The sequence below is a fragment of the Doryrhamphus excisus genome, chromosome 1 (genome assembly GCF_030265055.1).
Source record: "Doryrhamphus excisus isolate RoL2022-K1 chromosome 1, RoL_Dexc_1.0, whole genome shotgun sequence".
NCBI lineage: Eukaryota > Metazoa > Chordata > Actinopteri > Syngnathiformes > Syngnathidae > Doryrhamphus > Doryrhamphus excisus.
This window is the reverse complement of record NC_080466.1, coordinates 3,361,254-3,384,816: the sequence shown is the minus strand read 5'-3', so window position 1 is coordinate 3,384,816 and position 23,563 is coordinate 3,361,254. Positions and strand designations below refer to the sequence as shown.

The 23,563-nt window shown below is 40.6% G+C and overlaps 1 protein-coding gene across 3 annotated transcripts in view; it reads left to right on the top strand.

The window, feature by feature from the left end:
- Positions 1-23,563, top strand: part of grk4 (G protein-coupled receptor kinase 4) — a 62,370-nt gene that overhangs the window by 15,997 nt on the left and 22,810 nt on the right. For 2 of the 3 annotated variants that reach the window (XM_058065198.1, XM_058065199.1), the window contains exons 2-8: positions 4,511-4,606; positions 12,449-12,561; positions 15,378-15,455; positions 15,547-15,647; positions 20,487-20,579; positions 22,000-22,063; positions 22,277-22,417. In XM_058065198.1, the coding sequence (XP_057921181.1) occupies positions 4,511-4,606; positions 12,449-12,561; positions 15,378-15,455; positions 15,547-15,647; positions 20,487-20,579; positions 22,000-22,063; positions 22,277-22,417 (686 nt within the window). Of the gene's footprint in view, positions 1-4,510; positions 4,607-12,448; positions 12,562-12,593; positions 12,785-15,377; positions 15,456-15,546; positions 15,648-20,486; positions 20,580-21,999; positions 22,064-22,276; positions 22,418-23,563 lie in introns of those variants that run through there. The other variant, XM_058065200.1, reaches the window with a different exon arrangement.

Sequence of the window (23,563 nt, the reverse complement as noted above, 5' to 3'; positions counted from 1 at the left end):
TGCAATCCAAAAGCCTTTGCACTTTACCATACACTCTAAAGGTTTTATACACCACACTCGTCATGGGCATGAACATCTTTAATTATGTTTTAGGTCTTTTATGATGTATTTGCACTGTTCCTGAATGTACAACAAACATCTTCATTGACTTTTAAAAGGAATGCTTTCTGTCACCATCAACAAGCTTCTGGAAGAGTTTGGTAGACTTTGGTAGAGTTCATTTAAATTGATTGGTTTCCTGGCCCAGGCTTGGCTTTTAAGCACAGTCCACTAATGTTCAATAGGGTTTAAGGGAGATCTTTCAAGAAGCTGAATTGTAGTCTTAGATTTTTTTGTTTTTTTTTAAGCTGTTTGAAGAAATGAGTGGTCACCCTCCTTTATGATTCTACCCACTTTGTGCAGAGCACCAGTGCCACAACAGCCGCACTACATCATAAAAACACCAAAATGGCTGACCGTTGCTCTAGTGTTTTTGTGTGAAAGCTTCATCTGACTTCTTCAAAAATACTTTACAAACTTGTATAAATGTAAAATTCTCCTTTTTCCCATTCTTCTGAGTATTGGTTGAGCCAATGAGAGCATTCATTCGCTGTCAATCATTATTACTAATGAGAAGTTCAGATTGACAAGTAAGCCTTGTCAATTTAAGAAACAATTACTCAAATATTAAGGAATAGGTTTTATTAGACCCATTATGCTAATTTTATGGCCCTTTTGTATTGAGTTGTGGACTCCTATAGAGCAGCTACACACAATAATCCGAAGACTTTCTAGATCTTCCAGAATCTACAACTATTCCTGCTGTATTTCCTTGGATTTCCAAAACGGTCTGTTTGAATGTATTCCACCCACGGCCTGCCTCTGAGCACCCCCACTCTGCTGTGATTGGTCACACTCCCAAGTACTGCTGAACCGCACTTTATAATTTTGTGGGTATAGGAGTTGATAATAAATGAATAAAGCTTTTGGAAAAATGGTTAGGAGGTACTGGTAGCTCATGATTCCTCACTTGCAGTGTATGAACTCAACATACGTAGGTCCGCGTTTACTGAGTGCAGGCATAGTGTGTCCGACATTAATGCACCTTTTCCGATGAGAGAGTGTGGCTTCTCCTGGCCAACAGTTTCTGTCTCCTCCATGGATGCAAAGCAGCATAGCGTGTACAACATCAATGCACCTTTCCTGACGAAAGCACGCTGCTTCTGGTTTCAGCAACAGTTTGGCGGATAGTTCACGTTCACTGATTGGGCTTAAAATTTGTATGATTTGTCTGATTTGAAATTAGAGGAAATACTTAATTAATTAAAGGAAACATAACGTGAAAAGTAGGTGGACCATACCTAATGTATGGCTGCAGAAAGAAAATGATGGTTTGCTCTGAGATGGTTTGCCCTTAAGCCATTTATGGGCTCTTTTTTTTTTTTTTTTTTTCCAAGCGACAGTGCAGCTTTTGTCAACAGTATATAAAAGGACTGCAATTACATAAAGAAACAAGTGCAACAGGGGTTCACCCATTCATTTGTCAACTATTGCTTTTCTTGGAAAGCAAACAGCAGAATGCGGCAGGAAATAAGCCCCGCCCCCAATGTTTCCTGTTAATTAAAACGGGGTGAGGGCTGGGATGTTGATACTAAAGTGCTTCACTATTTTTTGCTTTTGTTTTGTATATCCGCAACAAAGTTTTCGTGGTATTTCTTGGTGTCCAGTGCATTTTTTTTAACTTTAATCATGTGACTGGTCCTGAGATCCTCCATGATGATCTCACAGTTGACTTGTGCCAAACTGCTCTGATGATGTTTTTGGAGCGCCCCCGTTCTGTCGGAAGGGAGAACCGAAGTTAAATAAATACTCGCTCCATCCGTTCTGCATTAACGACCTGCACACATGGCTTTGACGTCAGAGTGACATTAAACAGGGTGGGGTCGCTCAGCGAGGTTTGACAGGCACGTGTATGCACAGATGCACAAACACACACACGTGTGTATTTATATACGGTATATATATTTATATACACACACCTCTCATTTATCCTGTCTTTTTACCCGACTTCAGATTTCCGTTACAGTTTGTCATTGGACAGCATTTTTTACAGTACAGTCATTCCTTGCATACATCTTGGTTCGATTATTGCTCCCTCATTGTACCCCCCCTCACAGTAGTCTCCCCCCACGGCCCTAGTGAGAACAAGCGGCGTAGGAAAAAAAAATATAAGAGTAATAATGCTCTCCTCCAAGCTTGTGTGGAAGTGGTAAGTTTTTACTTCATACGTTTAGAGAAATGCATAGTTAATAGTTGCAATATGGCTGAAACAATGAATAATAAGAGTGTTTAGGTGACTATAGGGGTGTTGTTTCATATCTAGAGGGCTCTAATAATGTAAAAAAACACATATTTAGAAAATCATAAATAGGTTTTCTATTCTCTAACTATGAAAATATTTAAGTTATCAAAATTGAATTGAAAATCACAGAAATGTAGTATTTAGCGAAGTTGGGTCAAGCATTTGAACTTGGATCTGTATTGTTCCCAAATCATTACCGCTTTTTACCGGTGGTTAACATATTGGCCACACAGTCAAGAGATCGGGAAGACCATGAATGCAAGTGTGAATGGTTGTTTGTTTGTCTGTATGTGCTCTGCCATTGGCAGGGTGTACCCCGCCTCTTGCCCAAAGTCAATTGGGATAGGCTCCCCGTGACCCTGGTGAGGATAAACGGCATAGAAAATGGATGGATGGATTCAGATGTGTACAATAGATAGATAGATAGATAGATCTTGCCAGTGACTAAACCAGTATACCAGTTTACCAACATGCCAATATAAACATTATATGAGGTGTTTTATATTCCTGGGGAAACATGGCCGTTTCTTGGATATATGTATGTATGCATCTGTATTTGAGTGTGTGAGTGTGCAGACCCACACTATGTCAACATCTTCAGCACGAGGACACTGTGGTCCATCTTAGCAATTGGTCGTATAGCTTGCAGTGGTAGCGTTTGGACATGCGTGCACGTCACTTTCAAATATGAGCTTGTGTGGCAATGCAGCAATGTGAGTCAGGTTAACGTGTTGATGAATACGTACAGGGCTTGCTGTCAAAGAGCGAGGCGTGCTGTAGGCAGATGGATATGCGGATGTTTATGTACGCCGCATGTAATATTCTTGTGTATGCAGAACCTGTTTTGCAGGTTAACCTTCTCCATATGTATATCGTATATAGATATACTGTATAATGTAGATAATCACAAGCCACTGCTAGAGGATGCTTGAGGATTTTCCTCAACTACAGCCAGCTGATATGAGCTTTCTTTCACTGTATCCGGTGACCTGAAATTAATAAAAAGGAAACATCTTTCATTATGTCTTCCTATGTTCCATTTTTTAGTCATGTTTTAATTTAATTCAAATTCATGCTGCTTAACACATAACCGAAAGTGATACAATACATTATGCTTTATCGCAATCAGAATCAGGTTCAATGCTAGGTATATATAGCTCACACAATATGAGAATTTTTTTCCAGCGGTGTGGTGCAACAATCATTCATTCATTCATTCATTTTCTACCGCTTTTTCCTCACGAGGGTCGCGGGGGTGCTGGAGCCTATCCCAGCTGTCTTTGTGCGAGAGGCGGGGTACACCCTGGACTGGTCGCCAGCCAATCACAGGGCACATATGGACAAACAACCATTCACACTCACATTCATACCTATGGACAATTTGGAGTCGCTAATTAACCTAGCATGTTTTTGGAATGTGGGAGGAAACCGGAGTACCCGGAGAAAACCCACGCATGCACGGGGAGAACATGCAAACTCCACACAGAGATGGCCGAGGGTGGAATTGAACCCTGGTCTCCTAGCTGTGAGGTCCACGTGCTAACCACTAGACCGCCGTGCCACCCTGTGCAACAATCAAACAAGTCAAAAAATATAAATGTACTGTAATATGAATCAGGCGTATAAATACATGTTTAGGGCAGAGTGACAGTACATAAATGAACATGTTAATGTAACATATATAGTATGGAGTGGTGGGGGTCTTGGGTGACAGTAAGTACAGTATAATTTGGCATTATCACCATTCTTTGTCGATTTATATCCCATTTGGTGATGAAGTGTGCTTATTTGAACATGCATCAAGTTACAATGGAATACATAACATAATAAATACACTGTGTGTATTGATGAGGTCTTTTTTGTGAAAAAATGTGAAAAAATGTATGATGTTATAAAAAAATTTGCATAATTGGCCATGACCGATGTACATGGAGTGTTTATGCACACTGTGGGAGACAAGGTGAAGGCAAAAATGTTGACAATACGGTCATTTATTGGCAATAACTGAAATTGTGAGTATGACAAATGTCATGCCCCATGGTCTTCATTGTTGAGCACATGCTTTGTCATGATGCATGGAAGTCACACCACGGTACACATGTACACGAGAACAGACCTGTGATGAAATGTTGTGACTCTGTATTGATTGTTTGTGTTTCTCCCTCTCAGGTGGAGGAGGGAAGAGGAACGGTCGCAGTAAGAAATGGAAAGAAATGCTAAAACTGCCCCATATCAGTCAGTGTGAGGAGCTTCGGCGTACTGTTGGTAAGAAATTGGTCGTGATGTTCTATGTTCTGAGACAGAACGATAATACGCCATGCTGTGTCAGTGGGTTGGGTCGGCTTGAGGGAGGAAGCTCCAATTGGGCTTCCTTCCTCTTTCTCTGCATCCCCACCCGCAGTTGCAAGCGAGGGACAGGAAGCCACTTGTGTATGAGCTTGTCTGATTTGGTCGGAATTGTCTGCTCAGGCTTTTCTTTCCGTCTGTTTGCACGCCCCAATCATTACGTCGCCACTACTTTCCACATTTGGATTTAGCTTTTTTTTTTTTTATAAATTTAAGGTTTATTTATCCAGAATAAAAAAATCATTAGAGAGATTACTCTTTTCTCTTTTGCAAGAGTGTTCTGGACGAGAGCAGCACAAGCACAAATGTAAATTACTGTAGTTCATACATTCTTGCACACAATAAAATGCAATAATATTAACCATATGTATGAAACTGCTCAGTTATAAACCTAGGGCAAAATACATGCAATATTTGGTCGCGGTAAGCATACACATGCAATAAACATGTATTTAAACAGTACTTGAATCTTATGAAAATACATTATAATGAATTAACAATAGGTTTTCTCCGGCTACTCCAGTTTCCTTACGCATTTTAAAAAAATATGCATGTTGGTTTAATTGGATACTATAGATTTTCCATTGGTTTGAATGTGATTGTTAATGGTTGTGCCCTGCGATTGGCTGGCGACCAGTTCACGGTGTACCCCGCCTCTTGCACAAATTCAGCTGGGATAGTCTCCAGCATGCATGAGCGCATCGACATAGAAAATAATGAATGGATACTTTTATAACGCAACATAGCCAATGTGAATGAAATATAGTGTGCACAAAACGTTTGTCGTTTGGCTTGGTGAGGATGACTAATTTTGGTTCGGCTGCTATGGAGTCTTGTGTTGTATACCTGTGAGAACTTGTGGTGGGGCACATGAAAAACCCAAATGGGTATAACATTTCCTAACCATGTGGCTGCGTAGTTGAAATAACCCAGCAGTTGTAGTGCCATAGCCCAAATCTCATCTAAACAACACATTACAGCAGGGGTGTCCAACTCAATCGCACGGGCGGCCAAAACGTCGGAGAGGGGGACGTGCATTTTTTGTGTCCGTTCATTCCTGCTTGAAATTTACACTTTGTTTTTCTGATGACTTTTAACTTTCTTATGTCTTTCTAATGTGTTATTTTATACAGACAGTTAAACTGTGTTTAGTCATGTAGTATTCAATTATTTCGACTTTTGGTCTGTATCTGGTACCCTTATTAAGAAAGGTTTTGACTTTCGTGCTACAGTAAACCTCGGATATATCGGACTCGGATATATCGGAAATTCGCTCACAACGGACAGATAAAAAAGAAACGATTTGTCTGTAATGCATTTCCAATAAAAATTCATTGCATGTATCGGATTTTTTATAACGGATTTCGCCTATTTCGGACAAAATCTCCAGTCCCGTTCCAATGCATTTCCATTAAATTTCCCTCTCATATATCGGATGGCCGCATCGTTATGCTAATCTTGTTGATGTCACTGGCTATTGTCTTTCTCCTGGCTCCAGATTTAGGACAAATATAAAAGTGAGTGACGTCAATAATACTAGCACAGCAGTGAATGAGATCTTAACCTCACTATTGGAAATAACGTAGGCCTGACGGGCGTAACAGGGCCTAGCTTAATTAACAATTTGTTATGCTCAGAGTCCAATAAAGTTCAATTCTCATTACCTTACGTCTCTTTTCATTGCCCAGTCCAGGTACATTGGAAACATAGTCAAGGAAGTGCCTTTTTATAACGGATATAAATCCGATATATGCGTAAAACGGACATTTTCCGGTATACGCATATAACGGATTTCGCTTATATCGGACAAAACCAGTGGGAACAATTGAATCAGATATATCCGAGGTTTACTGTATATGCTAGTTTTATCCCCCACTTTTAAAATCAAAATTCCAGAGGAATAGTCTACACTGGAAGAATCATTGACTCACTTAGATTGCTCTAAGCACCTAGTTTGATAAGGTCTTTGAGGTGGGCCAACTCAAGGCTATTTTCAAAACAGTTCCGCGGGCCAGATGAATTTGTGCCGCGGCCCAGATTTGGCCCCCGGGCCTGAGTTTGACACATGTGCATTACAGGGTTAGACATTTCATAACCCAGGGTTTGTGTTGATGAAATAACCCAGAGTGTAGGCAGTCGGGACCCTTGAAGACCCTTCATGGTCTCAGTACCAAAAGTACATACTTGGCATTCATAGGCCCTTTGAGGTGACTTGAGGGTGACCAGTCGAGAGACAAGCTGTGCCAAATAAATGTGCCTGCTGCAGCACACTGGCTCCTGTCCTTTTGTTCACATTGCACTCCCATAATGATCCGGGTGCATGAATAAATGTGTTTCTCGTTTGTTTTTTTTTTCACTCCGAACCTGCAGGTGTGGTACAATGTTCCTTATAGTACAACGCTCCTTATATCAAAGCGGTAATTCCATTAACGTGGATGTCATAGGGCCCTTACATACAGTATTATGTATGCATTGGTTCTCTGCTGTATTAAGCAGCATGAACCACACTCCCCACCCCCATATGCATACCCCTCTCTTGTTACTTTCTATGCCTCCCCTCCCGCTATCTGACTCTCTCCCTCATTCCTACACTTTAGACCAACAGGAGAGCCATGATTAGAAAATGGTATAATGGTAAAATGGTAGATTTAAGTTGAAAATCTGCAGAGTTAGAGATGATTTCATGACACAAACTGCAATTAAAAACGCATCCAATTGATAAACAGCCAAAACAGTCGATGCCCATTCAAGTGTTCAGAAAAAAATGCACTTTGTGTGTGTCGCGGAGTATGCGTACTCAGCAGCTGTTATGCGTTACACACGTCACTGTTACATAGAGCCTATTGCATAATTTCCCTATCACACACACACAGCGAAGGATCAAAATAATCTCCCCTTTGCGTACTTAAACACGACGACGTGTAGACGTGTGCACACACACGCCCACACACACGCTCATGCACATACTGTACATGGCCGTATCCTGTGTTGTAACCCGGGGATGGAACACTACAGTATAGACACTGTGATAGCAGTGTCTTTGTTGTGTCTTGATAATGTCAGGCATTTGGCCTTAGCCTTGACAAGTAGGGCAATTCTAGGAATCCTAGATTACATTATGTTGGCTGTAGCTGCTGTGTCTGCTAATCATTCTACTGCTCTCGTTTTCGTTCCATCTTCTTGTGTCTTTTCATTTCATCCCGTCTGTGTTTCTGAAAGCACGTTCATAGAGTACTCAGTGGCATATTCTATACCAGGGGTCTCAAACTCAATTTACTTGGGGGCCACTGGAGCTAGGGTCTGGGTGAGACTGGGCCGCATCAGGTTTTCCAACCCCCCCCCCCCCCCCCCCCCCCCCAAAAAAAAATTCATTTATTAAAAACAGAAAAATGAATAAACTTTGCTTTGGTTCCGATTTTCTACAAGAAAAGCTCTGATAAAACATTCCACTGTTCTCAAATATCTTCATTTTTCTACACAAAATAAGATCAAGAATAAAGAAAATCAATCAATCAGTAATAAATAAATATAATAATAATAAAACGGCAAATAATTAAAAATTAAGAAACCACATATAGTTGGTGGGTAGACAAATTATTTTTTTCAGATTAAAATTAAAAAAGCATTATTAGAGCCCTGTAGACATGACAAAACACGACTATAGTCACATTTATACTCTTTTTTTAATTTACAACATATTGCGCAACTGCAGGGTCTTGAGACACATGCTAACTCGCAAACTAGAGAGCTAGCGACCTAAACGGTAGCCTCCGAGTTATTTCCTTTAAACTTAAAAAGCCAAAAACTTACCACTTCCACACGGATAGGGAGGATAACTATTAACAGTTATTTAACCTTTAACATGAACATTAATCAAATGTAATATTTTTTTCTGGGTACATGATACCATACAGCATCCATATCAAACTTGACATTAAACTTTCATATCAAGGCGGGGGCCTCAAACTAGTGTCCTGCGGGCCACACATGGCCCACGGGCCGCATGTTTGAGACCCCTGTTCTATACTGACCCCAACTGTGCTGCATAGATAAGTTCCAGTAAACCGTTCACTTAAACAGATAAATGCTCCGAGCAATTTACTGTACAGGTTTTCTAAATTTGTCTTCATGAAGCCTGCGTTTCAGAGCTATTTCCAGCCGACAGGGAAACACCAAAGATTCTTGGGGATCAATGATGTAAGGCAATACCCGAGGGAAAGCACAATGCGCTTCAGCACGAGCACATTTGCTTTGTGAGCATTTGCTCTTCAGATGTAAAACAAAAACCGCAGGCGCGGAGAGGCGCAATAAAAGCTCCATCTCTACAATCTTCCCCATGCTTACAAGTGATACCTTAGACCTTGTGATCATGCGAGTTAGACTAATAAGCCATGTGCTGTAGAGCAGAGGGAATGCTGGGTAATAAACTGCGCAGCTGGGAGAGCAGTCGCAAAGATTTGATTTACTATTGCATGTTGTTCTGTGGCTGTCATCCCTGGGATATTTTCATCCCGTGCTTCCTCTTCAATGCGATGTACACAAGTGTGCATGCTTTCATCTTATGTCTTTGGCCTATTTTTGGTATTTGTATGGATGAATTGTGTGTGTTGTTTTGTCAGCTAGTGACCTTCTTCAATTGGCATTGATGGATATATGGCCTAAAATGGACATGAATTAGTCCTAATAAATTAGGCCTGCTGCACAGGAAGCATACACGCAAACACAATTTTCTGTATTACCCAGTTGCAATCACTGCAACCGTTTTGGAAATGAGAAAAGACAGCTGATTGGTTGAAAATTGTGCATATTTAGTTTTTCCTCATTGCAGTAAAAATGAATGTAAGTCAATACAATTTGCAATGACTGTAAGTGTAATGCACAAGTTATGCAATAATCTTCCTTTTAAAGGTGAACTGCACTTTGTTTGGAATTTTACCCATCATTCAGAATCCTTATGTGAATCATGAACATTTTTTTTTCCTTTTCTGTGTCATTGGGACACACCTATTTCAATTATGAAGCCCTCTTAAAAAACCCTGTAACAATGTTGCATGGTTTGATATACATGCTGTGATCATGCATTAACACGTACACTGATGATGTGATGTAATAGTTGCAATATTTTGCCCTATTTTTAATGATTTGAAACACTACTGTTCACTACTGTTCACTGTACACTAAAGTTCTTTCCAGGCACATTGATACACATACTTATGCTAGTTCCGTGAACAGCAACAACAACACTTATAATGATGTCCGCTCTCATTGGGATGGCTGTGTCTTCCAGCACAAGACTTGTGCTCCAGTCCTTAGGTAAAAAATACTGATGGCAGGCGAGCATCTTGTTGAGTTTTTGTAGAGAAATTGAGAGGTACAGTCACTCTGAGGCGAGCGATTAGCGAGGGGTCATGTTAATTAGTTAGTATCAATGTGTGGAGGAATGTTTCTGTAGTTTTTTTAAATCATGCAACTATTACGTTATCATTAGTGTACATGTTAATGCATGATCACAGCATGTACGTATATCGAACCATGCAATGTTAGTATTTTTTTCCCCGGCTTCATAGTCAAAAGATGTGTGTCCCAATGACAGCATTGTAAGCTAGCTCAAATTAACTTATTTTCTCGTGTTATAATGCACAGAAAATGGAAAGAAATGTGTGTTCATGTTTCACAAAAGGATTGTAAATAATGGTCAAAATTCCCCCAAAAGCAAATTTCCCCACTGAGGGACGAATAAAGGCATATCTTATCTTATCTTATTTCTTATCTAAAAGTGCGGTTGCCCTTTTAATACTTCTAATCTAATATCAGACCTCTGGGGAAAAAATCACTTGTAGAGTCAGGGGCAGCATTTATGGAGCAAAATAATAAAACGTTACCCGGAGAGTGCTACTTATTATTATAATTATCTTATTTATAAATGTAGTCACAAGTCACATCTTTCTTACTTCCCAATGTATAGCAATGTGACAACATTTTGAAATATGCAGAATCAAGTCTGTGATTCATTCTGTCTGATAAAGCATGACTTTAACTTGAATTTGGTACATCCTTCACCTCTGCACCCCAAATAATAAGTTGTAGTAAGATTTTTTTTTTTTATTACTCGAAAATGTTGCCTTTGGTATGGATCAGTCTTTTGCTTAGACTCGATGTTAAAGCAACGGGGCTTTAACATTGAGTCAAGACAAAAGACTGCAATCGACCCACTGACCTTGGCAAGTACAATCGTACCGAAAAATGTATAATAACTGTGAAGGCTGTGAAAATCTGTTTTAAAAGTCGACTGTTTGATAACCAAAAAGTCCACAGAGGGATTACTACTCATTTTCACACTGTAGTGCAGCAGCATGCTGTATGTTAGTTTTCACCCGACACTAACCACAAGAAAAACCAAGCTATCATTGATGAGAAGAAGATATTAAATCCACCATTCACTCATCTTTGAGAAAAGACAATGTTTGTTTTTTTTAGAATGATTATATGAGAATATGTAAATATCTAAAGTTGGACTTTACATTCAAAGCATTCATTTGAGTCTATGTGGTCCAATACTCAGTGTAAATCCGATACAAAATTGAAGAGGAAGAAGTAATTAACCTAACATGTATACCTATGAAAATACACCCTATGGGGGGAAAAAAAAGATTTTCTCTGATTTAGTGTATATGGCGCATAAACTGTATTTATATATCACAAAATGTCCTTGTGAGCACCCTATGAGCTTTCCGCTACATGGAAACAGGAAGCGGAAGTCAACTCTGTTGCCCTTCTGTGATGTCATCAACATTTGATAATGTTCACACAAAACATGCATGTGTGTGTGTGTATATATATGTACGTATATATGTATATATACAGTACCGCTCTCAATAAATATGAGGCATCATCAATACTGTCTACTCTATATTACTGTTGTTGATGTTATGCTTGCTCAGCTATTAGCTAACTATCATTAGCAAACTGTAGCTAGCTAATGTTAGCTACAGTAGAGGCAATGAGCACTAAATACCTATAAATATGACAACAAATCGTTCAAATTACAAAGACAAAACCACAAATTTGCTAGTAATACGTAATAGGAGTATAAATACCAACAAAAACATAAATATCACCTCAGAGTTCTTGAACTGCAGTCTTTGCTGACCTCAAATCTCCATGGCGACCATTGAGCACTGTTCACCACTTTATTCTATAAAAACAGATAAATGGTGGCACCCCTAAATAATATTTTGTATGTGTTGTTTCTACATATATTGGAACACTTTTAGTACCCAGCCATATCAAAATTCAATAATTGTGCCAAATATATATATATATATATATATATATATATATATATATATATATAGATGATGTGATTCTTGCTAAAGACCATGTGGCCTGGAGATCAACAGCAGCTTTCTTGAATTTATTTAAAGTGTTTTCTCTTTTTCTTTATCAAGTGCTGGCACTTGCAACTTTCCTCGGCTCCATTTTGGGCTATTGAGATGAGAAACACCTGATCAAGAAATAGATCTTGTCAAAACACGAAGGTGGTGTCTGTATTGATCTCACTGCCACATCTTTCCTGTCTTTTCTTACACTTTTATTATCACTTTCATTCATTCAAAAGGTGATTTGGTATATTTCGCTCGGATTCTAACCTTTTGGAATGCAGCAGTGACTTTTGCTTTATTTTTCTACTTTTATTTGGAAACTTAAGCTGTTTAATATTGATCATCAATTCTCTTTTCCTGTCATCTCTCCTCTCCTCAGATAGGGACTATACCAGTCTGTGTGAGAAGCAGCCCATTGGTCGGCTTCTATTTCGTCAGTACTGTGACACCAGGCCAGAGCTGAAGCGCTGCATCGAATTCATGGACGCCGTGGTAAGATTTTGAACATGCTGGTTTTTCTGTTTTCTTTTCGTGTGTGTGTGTGTGTGGGTGGGAGGGATTGTCAATGAAGGAGGTGCACATGATTAGTGACATAGACGGGCTGTCAGAGTGCAGACCTCTCCTCTTTCTTTATGCACTCATCCGTGAGATCAAGCCCACGTCAGCCCGTGGAGCAAGCAAACACAAGCCCAAGATTGTGTCTCGGCCCCCGGAGGTATGTGGCTAAGCAAAACAGGAGCAAATCACGCTTATTTAAAAAGAACATACATTAGTGTTTTTTTTTTTTTTTTTTTTTTTTTAAGTTTGGCATACCTGTACTGGGATACGTGTACTTGGTGAAATCATTTTTCATGATCAACATGAATACTTCATGGCGTGCACATGATACAGAGTCGCTTTTCTTCCAGCTCAGCTTATTTTCATGCCAAACAACTTGAATCCTAGTAGCCTACAGCATCTCCCTGCCTGCGGCCATATTTGGTTTTGCTATCTGTAGTAGAGCGTCGTCTGTGGAAGTTGGGACCAGTTTTCCAGCCTGCTTGTGTTCATTTCAAGTTACAACAGAGTTATGACCTTAGCATTAGCATGTTAGCATCGTCGGTTCGAAGGCGGCTGAAGCATTGTCTTCTTGACTTGACAGTTGGCAAGTGTTTGGAATGTAAATTATTAAGTGATGGGAGTAAATATACTTTTATACTTACTATACTTTTTTATCATCTCATCATCACTTAGAGCGACATCTTGAACAGCACTGCTGCCACAACTGCTATTATATACAACCATTATTCCAAAGACTGATATAAAGTATCTAACTACAGCATTATGCCTATGGTCTTTGTACTCTCAGATGTAATCGATCAATTCGCAGTGAATCCCATGAATCCCAACCAGCAATGCGACCACCACAATTATTAGAATATTTATTTTTGTTTAACAGTCCCTCACTATTAGCCGTGTTTTGACAACTCACCGCGTCCTGTCTGCAAGTACATGGTAGTTGAAAGTCTATAAACTCCTACTATTTGCATAAAACCACATCAATAAATGATTGGTTAGGTTAAAGTTATAGCTGTCTGCCATCTCCTAGTGCAGGGGTCTCAAACACGCGGCCCGCGGGCCAAATGTGGCCCGCAGGACACTAGTTTGAGGCCCCCGCCTTGATATGAAAGTTTAAAGTTAGTGCGGACCGCGCAAGTTTGATATGGATGCTGTATGGTATCATGTACCCAGATAAAATTATTACGTTTGATTCATGTTCATGTTAAAGGTTAAATAACTGTTAATAGTTATCCTCCCTATCCGTGTGGAAGTGGTAAGTTTTTGGCTATTTAAGTTTAAAGGAAATAACTTGAAGGCTACCGTTTAGGTCGCTAGCTCTCTAGTTTGCGAGTTAGCATGTGTCTCAAGACCCTGCAGTTGCGCAATATGTCAATGCATAAAGATGAGGATTGATGATGTTATGTTTGTGTTGAATGCTCATGTTCGCATTTATTCGGTGTCAAGATAATTCATGCTAGCACACTGGCTGTCACCCACACATCATAAAACCAATGTGATCATCTTGTCTCTGGAAAGTACCAAAGGTGCTTATATGATGTTGTTGGAAGGTAGTTTTTTCGGTGACTATTGTTCAGTGTAGTCAGACAAGATGTAATGTGCAGAGTTTTAATGCGAAGGCCAGAAGTGTGAAAGTATTCCCTGCTTCTCACGATCCCCGTGGCAGTTCATTGCATCATCCCCGAGGGGAGGGGGGGGGGGGTCCACCACACTATTTGACTATTTGAGAAGCACTGAACTTGCCCATTATGCATGAACACCCTGTTGCGGGAAAAACAACAGATCATGGTTTCGTTCATAAACTACTGTACAGCATGTGCTGGAGACATGAACTATACTTAAAAACAAACACCCCCCCCCCCCCCCCCCCCCAAAAAAAAAAAAAAAAAAAAGCTGTGCGAGTGTACCTGAGTGTGCCGCTGTAAAACCATTATATTTCAATATTACAATACCAAAACCCAGAACAAAAACCCACGGTGAGGCAGCATTTAGCCACTATAGCCCCCACCTGTGGAACAGCCTGCCGGAGAGCCTCAGGACTGCGGAGACTGTTGATATTGTTAAAAAAAGATTAAAGACACACCTTTTTAATCAGGCTTTGAACTCATATTTTTAAACTTTTCTCATGGTTTTATCTTTTTAGTCCTATTTTATGCTCTTAGTCTTCAGCTTTTAACTCCAGTGTTATGTTTTTATCTTTTTAGTCCTATTTTATGCTCTTAGTCTTCAGCTTTTAACTCCAGTGTTATGTTTTTATCTTTTTAGTCCTATTTTATGCTCTTAGTCTTTAGCTTTTAACTCCAGTATTTCCTCAGGGGGGGGTCCTCCACACTGGGGGCTGTGTCGGGTCTGCTGAGGGGGTGCCATCCTTGGGTCCCTTCGACCCGGCCGGCTGGGGGTTCCTCCCTTTTAATGTGGGGGTCCGCTCGTTTGTCGGAGTCGGGGGGCCCGGGTGCTGGTCCCCCGATGGCACGGCCTGCGGCTCCTCTGTGTGTGATTGTGTGTGTGTGTGTCTAGTATGGAGGATGGGAGGGAGGGGCTTTCTTAGTAATTGTTTTTCCTTTTAATTGTGGTAATTGTTTTTAATTCTGTAAAGCACTTTGTGTTGCATGTCTTTGCAGGAAAAGTGCTCTACAAATAAAGTTGATTTGATTTATGAAATCAATATGCATTTCCTCACTTTTATCTGTGTTTAAGAATTCCTCCTATCTGTAGCGGTATTGAATATGTTCCTCCTGTTCTCCTGACAGGCCATGTACCAGCTAGCTCCTGATGAGAAGCGGCGGGACTGCGGATTGAATGTTTTAGACACTTACTTCAATAATGGGGTAACGCACACTCTTGAAACAGTGGGCCATATGTGTAACTTTGATACCTTTGATACCCTGTTTTGATCTATCTTTATATCATCTCTTTCAGTCGGCGGCCCATCTGCCCGACATACCCCAAGATGTGGTCGCTGGGTGCCGGGAGAGACTAGAACAGAGTCCTTGTAAGGAGCTCTTCAACGACTGCACCAAGTAAGTCTCATCTTCTCCACACATACGACCATTTTGACTGGAACTGCATGGGTCTAAATCAGGGGTCGGCAACCTTTATTATCAAAAGAGCCATTTTACCCACACGCTTACTAAAGGAAAACAGATAGGAGCCGCAAAACATCATTTAAAAACAATATCTTATAAACTTTTGAAAGTTTGAATCAGTTTTAACGCCAAATTTTTACACCAAATTGTTGCTTCTCGTCACATGTGAGCTCTTTGAGCTCATCCAATCACGAGTCAGAACTCATTCACTTCAATTCATTCAGGGTCTCACAGAAAGTCAGATTTAAAAAAAAAAACTCATTAAAAAATGCATATTTTTTCCCATTAGGGTATTTTAAAAAAATACTTGAGCGTTGTGAAGGGAGCCACAACAAAGTGGCTGAAGAGCCACATGCGGCTCTGGAGCCAGGGGTTGCTGACCCCTGGTCTAAATGAACAACCTCTCTTAGAACGCATCGCCGCTTGTAATGAAAGACACATTTGTTAGAGGTTTTCTTTATGACAAGTGTGGCTCGTCACAGCTTAGTGGCACCAAAAGAACCTCTCTCTTCGACCGTGTTTGCACACTGTGCTATGTGCATCCTGTCACTGGTGACGATGAGACAGCTGGCACCTGGTGTGCAGTTTTACACACATACACGCTTGCAAACAAGTGTAAAGACTTACAGACGAAAAAAGTGATTTGAAAAGGGGGGAGAAAAAAAAAAGTTCATTGGGCAAGGAGATCATCCGGATGGCTGGCATGAAAACAACTGCGGCCTCAGTATTCACACACATGCACTTGAGCGTGCACACACACAGACACTCACACTCGCAGGTGTTTCTGCTGCCGTCGTTGCAAGCCTGGAGGAGCAAACAGACCAGGGATTATAAGACTGAACTCTCATTCCATGTCTTAGTTTTGCATTTGTCACACTCATCTTTCACTTACCCCCATTTATACACCATTATATTAAAATATGCAAAATAGTTTGTATTCATTCATTCATTTTTCATCGCTTTTTCCTCACGAGGGTCGCAGGGGGTGCTGGAGCCTATCCCAACTGTCTTTGGGCAAGAGGCCGCCAGCCAATCACAGGGCACATATAGGCAAACAACCATTCACACTCACATTCATACCTATGGACAATTTGGAGTGGCCAATTAACCTAGCATGTTATTGGAATGTGGGAGGAAACCGGAGTACCCGGAGAAAACCCACGCATGCACGGGGAGAACATGCAAACTCCACACAGAGATGGCCGAGGGTGGAATTGAACCCTGGTCTCCTAGCTGCGAGGTCTGCGCGCTAACCACTCAAATGGTTTGTATGATAACAAAAAATTCCATTATCATGTTAAGTATGTTTTTGCATTGAGTGAACTGACTTGGTAGGAAGTGACGTACATTTTTGTCTGTTATTCTTGCTCAGTAATCGCTTGTTTATCGGTTCCAGACCCGACCATAAGTCCATTTCCATCAAAATAGGATTCCTATTTTAATAGGATTTATGATTTTTTTGTTGTTTGAGCATACAAAACCAGATTATGACCTTCTAAATACGGGTTTTAACAAATCCGAACCCTCCAGACATTAAATAAGACCCATGTAATCAATCATTTTCTATACCGCATGTCCTCACGAGGGTTTTAGACATGCTGAAGCCCATCCCAGCGATCTTCGGGGGTACACTGTACCTGGAAAAAACCCACACACGGGGAGAACATGCAAACTCCACAGAGGAGTGGAATCGAACTCCAGTCTCCAAGCTGTGTGGCGTGCACGCTAACCACTCGGTCGCTGTGCTCCCCGTATTAACCAATAGATTAGACATAATTAAGTAAGACATAAATAAGCCTTGTGTTGCTGTAAATATCTTCCCATAGGGAACAGACAGGAAGTCACATCAGCGGTTGAGTGGTCTGGTCTGCAAACACAACAGTCACTAGAACTATTTAAAGGACGTGAAGATTACGCGACACAGCACGATAATGTAGTGTTTGCACCCTCGTGGCAAGACAGTTTGGAAGAATTTTTTTTTTTTAATTAATGTTTTGGGCGGTGGACCTCACAGACCTCACAGCTAGGAGACCAGGGTTCAATTCCACCCTCGGCCATCTCTGTGTGGAGTTTGAGTGTGGAGTGCATGCGTGGGTTTTCTCCGGGTACTCCGGTTTCCTCCCACATTCCAAAAACATGCTAGGTTAATTGGCAACTCCAAATTGTCCATAGGTATGAATGTGAGTGTGAATGGTTGTTTGTCTATATGTGCCCTGTGATTGGCTGGCGACCACTCCAGGGTGTACCCCGCCTCTCGCCCGAGGACGGCTGGGATAGGCTCCAGCACCCCCCGCGACCCTCGTGAGGAAAAAGCGGTAGAAATGAATGAATGAATGAATAATGTTTTGGGCTTGATTATGTCTCCCAAGCGGCTGTGTGCCAAAGAAAAGGAAAGCCATGCATTGAAACGAAAATGAACATCATGCAAAAAGCACTGACAGAGGAGAAACGGCCACCAATATTGGCCGCTCTATTTGCCCCAACCCCTCGACTGTCGTGAATGAATGTTGGAGGTGTCATGATTTCCTTGCACTGTTGCAAGTAGATCTGGGAGGAGAAGAGGAGGTTATCATTTCAGACTTGCCTGGGACTTGCCAGTCTTGCTACTTCATGTAATTATTGTATTGTCTGGGAGGACCACCTGCACTGTAAACATAAACACTGTTTGTAAACTCAGCATGAACTCCACCTTAAACTCAAAAACAAGCGTTAAGGATGTTAGCATTGTAGAAACATTGGGACAACTTATGCTTGGTGCATCACCCCTTCCTTACTATTTATAGTCTTCCATAACTATTTATATTTCCTTGTGGAACCTTGTCTTTAATTCTGTTATTCCGATACATCATTCTTTCTCAGTATTTCTTTTTTTTCCTGAGGGAAAGCCTAAAAGGAAAGCATGGTACTGCACGTGGAAAAGTGACGTTTCCACAACCGTTGCCGACCACAGTGCATGAGTTCTCTCATGGGTTTTCCTGAATTGCTGCGGAACAGACAAGCGTATGCGCTTCCGTATGGGCCATTTAAACATGTCTGCTGATTTCATTTTTCCTTCATTCTTTTCCCTCTCTCTTAGCCTTTGTCCAAACAATAGCCATATTGTAACTGTGTTTATTTCTGCTCCCAGTGGTGTCCGTCACGGGCTTAACCCCAAGCCAGGCTGTGCTCAACTCCTCCCGCTTTAGGAGTCTGTGAACAATTGTAACCCCTAAGACAAAATCATATTCATTCACCTGATAATTGAGTTGTAATGACTGAACTTGACTGAACTGCACTTTTAACTCAATGGGGTTAATGAGCAGATCATACCCGATTAATGTCAGACTCAAAAAGCTTAGGTTCTGCCAAGAACAGATGACGCTGCCGTTAAGAACATATGAAATTATATTCTGGGATGACATAACTGTATTTGCTTTTACAGAGCACCGGGTGCCCGTTTTGTGGAAACTCTCAACCATTGTTTTGATTTTTAGCGAAAAACAGCCACAGTTTCCCCCACATCTTGAGCTATGAAGTCATCCTAAAATATGCCAAGGAAAGTCTTTTTGGCAAATTTGACTTTTTATCATATTTTTGGAATATGAGGCACTTCAGATGGTTTAAAAAAAATATGGTCATTTCTTTTTTTAACAAGGAGCACTATTCAAATTAGCTTGACCCTATTGTTGTTTTTATCACCATGTAGTCAAAGCAGATGAAGACATCACAAACATGAGATGTTCAGGGTCAGGTCACTGAGTCATATTCTCATAACTCGTAGTGATAACTGACATCTTCCAGAAGGTTTTGTTTTTTCCACCTTTTGAAGTATAAAATTATTTAACAAACTACTTAAATATTTGAACTAGGCATAGAGCAGTGCTTCTCAGTTATTTTCTGTCATGCCCCCCACCCCAAGGGACAGAAACTCATTCATTCATTCATTCATTTTCTACCGCTTTTCCTCACGAGGGTCGCGGGGGTGCTGGAGCCTATCCCAGCTGTCTTCGGGCGAGAGGCGGGGTACACCCTGGACTGGTCGCCAGCCAATCCCAGGGCACATATAGACAAACAACCATTCACACTCACATTCATACCTATGGACAATTTGGAGTCGCTAATTAACCTAGCATGTTTTTGGAATGTGGGAGGAAACCGGAGTACCCGGAGAAAACCCACGCATGCACGGGGAGAACATGCAAACTCCACACAGAGATACCCGAGGGTGGAATTGAACCCTTGGTCTCCTAGCTGTGAGGTCTGCGCGCTAACCACTAGACCGCCGTGCCGCCGGGACAGAAACTGATATTATTTATGCATTTATCTGTACTGCACAAACAGAACTTAAAAATGAAACCAAAATGGAGAGCATACAGGCGCATTAAACAGTCAAATTGCATATTGAGTACTATAAATTTGTACATTGGTTGGTATTGCATTGAAATGAAAGCCTCTCGTGTCCCCTCTGACGGTTGCCCACGACCCTACCGGGGGGGGCTCTATCAAAAATTGTACACAATACTTATTTTGTTGTAGTTCAGAAAGTGACGTAACATTCATTCATTTTCTACCGCTTATCCTCATGAAGGTTGTGGGCGTGCTGGAGCCTATCCCAGTTGTCTTCATACACCCTGGACTGGTCGCCAGCCAATCACAGGGCACATATAGACAAACAACCATTCACACTCATTCATACATTCATACCTATGGACAGTTTTGAGTCGGCAAGTAACCCAACATGCATGTTATTGTACATACATAAAATGATGAAAAAACTTTCTGTCTCTCCCCCAGAATAGTTCGTGATTATCTAAGCGGAGCTCCCTTTTCGTCCTACCAGGAGTCCATGTACTTCTCTCGCTTCCTGCAGTGGAAATGGTTGGAGAGGTGAGCAGTTGGACGTACAGTGTTGTTGTGTAGCAGGATATTATGTTGTTGGTTTTTACAGCATCACACATTTTTTATTGTTTATTAACACAAATGAGGCTGAAGTTGTATCAAATACACATACCACTGACATGAACCAACGTTTTTATGGGTTTATGTCTTTATGTTTCACTGATATTTTTTTAAGCGTTGAGCTGCAACAGCCTCAGAACTTGCAGCAAGGTTTATCTATTATTGTAAGTCGTTACTGGAATTACAACTTGGAGAACTTAGAGCTTGGTGAAATGCCTTGACAGATGACCAGGCTAAAGGCTACAAGGCTATAGTCACATTTATACTTTTTTTATTTACAACATATTGCGCAACTGCAGGGTCTTGAGACACATGCTAACTCACAAACTAGAGAGCTAGCGACCTAAACGGTAACCTTCAAGTCATTTCCTTTAAACTTAAATAGCCAAAAAAGTACCACTTCCACACGGATAGGGAGGTCAACTATTAACAGTTATTTAACCTTTAACATGAACATTAATCAAACGTAATAATTTTTTCTGGGTACATGATACCATACAGCATCCATATCAAACTTGCGCGGGCCGCACTAACATTAAACTTTCATATCAAGGCGGGGGCCTCAAACTAGTGTCCTGCGGGCCACATTTGGCCCGCGGGCCGCGTGTTTGAGACCCCTGATCTACTTTAAGGACAAGTCCAATATTTTTTTTTTAGCTGAATGACACAATAAATATTAATCACACCCAAACACGAGGGTTTGCTTTTCATAATTCTGTGCAAATGTTTCATACATAATGATAATTTGCATTTCTTTTGGTAAATGAAGCAGTGTGGATTAATCATATACTATAGCCTTACCGTAAATTCTTTTTTTTACATGCTTTGAACCCTGCTGCTTAAAGAGTTATTCAGCTAATTTATGGTTAAATAACTGCAGTTCCCATGATGCTTAGAGTGCAGATTCAGGAAGGGAGGTGACACTAAGACACCAAGATCACTTTTGAAAGTCTTTTGCATCAATCATGTTTTGATCTGACAGATCTTAAGTAAGTTTGATCAAGTGTAGAATTACAGTACTACCGTTTCTGCATGGACTGGTTAGACCACGGCAACTTTTTAACAATGAAAAATAAACATCTCACATCTCGCTCTTCGGAGCTCAGGTACAGATTGTAGGTAGGATTGCAAGGTTTATAGTGTGTCTTTATGTTACAACATGGACACCTACGGCTTATAGATATGGCCTGTATATGCATAAATGTATTTTTCTTATATTCAGTTCAGCGTAGTCCTGAATTTACAGTACTCAGTATGCACCTTCATATGTTATGTGCTAAATGTGACCTTTTTAGTTATTTTATGCATTTTTATCTTATCTGGCTTTCTTCTTGTCTTTCCATTCCAGGCAACCAGTAACCAAAAATACCTTCAGACATTATAGAGTACTAGGAAAAGGTGGATTTGGCGAGGTGAGTGTCACCGGGTTAAAGAATGTTTACTGTGATATAGCGGCATGTAAGCCTACACGGCGCTCTTTGAAATGTACACAACTTTTAAGAGTTAATTCAGCACCTTACTTGATGGAAGGGTGGAAAATCCTGTGATCTGACGTTAACTTCCGTTGGTTACTCCTTGACATCAAATCATGTTTGTTCATGTGTACTCGCTACTTGTTTTTCCAGGTTTGTGCCTGCCAAGTACGCGCCACCGGTAAGATGTACGCCTGTAAAAAGCTGGAAAAGAAACGAGTGAAGAAAAGAAAAGGTGAAGCAATGGCACTAAACGAAAAACGAATTTTAGAAAAAGTTAACAGTAGTTTTGTAGTAAGTACTACCCTTTTCTTATTCAACCTTTCAACAAAATTGTGTTTGCTTTATGTGTCTGTGTGTGTGTGTGTGTGTGTGTGTGTGTGTGTGTGTGTGTGTGTGTGTGTGTGCATATGTGTGAGCATTGTTGGCTGCAAATGAAATCAATGGCCGGTTTGCAATGGCTACTGATCAGGTATCAGACAGGGGAAAAAGAGATGATGGGATGAATTTATATAAGTATAAGTATCATACCATTTTTGAGCAGCAGTCATGGGAAATAAATTTGTGTAGTTTTGCTGATGAGCCTGCCATTATTGCAAACAAGCTAACATTTATTTCATTTGAAGCACCCGTACTGGGAATGCTTTTAAAATGTTCATTGATTGTGACGAGCCTTGCTGCTTGGCGGGAATGACATTGTTAAAGCACAGAGTAACCAAATGAAAACCACTCTCATGGGGGAAATTTGACACATTTTAACACAGGAAAACTGCACTTTTGGGGGGCGGAATTTTGCCCATCCTCCACAATTTCTTTCTGTGAGCGATTGTCTTTTCTGTGCTTTCTGAAGATATAAAAAACGGCTAGAAAGAGGCAGCTCATGAATGCATGTAATGGGACACACCTATTTCACTGTTTAAACAGCTCCAAAAACCTCCAACAAACTTTTATGGTTGTACAGTAAACCTCGGCTATATCGGACTCGGATATATCGGAAATTCGCTCACAACGGACAGATAAAAAAGAACCGATTTTTCTGTAATGCATTTCCAATAAAAATTCATTGCATATATCGGATTTTTTATAACGGATTTCGCCTATTTCGGACAAAATCTCCAGTCCCGTTCCAATGCATTTCCATTAAATTTCCCTGGCATATATCGGATGGCCGCATCGTTATGCTAATCTTGTTGATGTCACTGGCTATTGTCTTTCTCCTGGCTCCAGATTTAGGACAAATATAAAAGTGAGTGACGTCAATAATACTAGCACAGCAGTGAATGAGATCTTAACCTCACTATTGGAAATAACGTAGGCCTGACGGGCGTAACAGGGCCTAGCTTAATTAACAATTTGTTATGCTCAGAGTCCAATAAAGTTCAATTCTCATTACCTTACGTCTCTTTTCATTGCCCAGTCCAGGTACATTGGAAACATAGT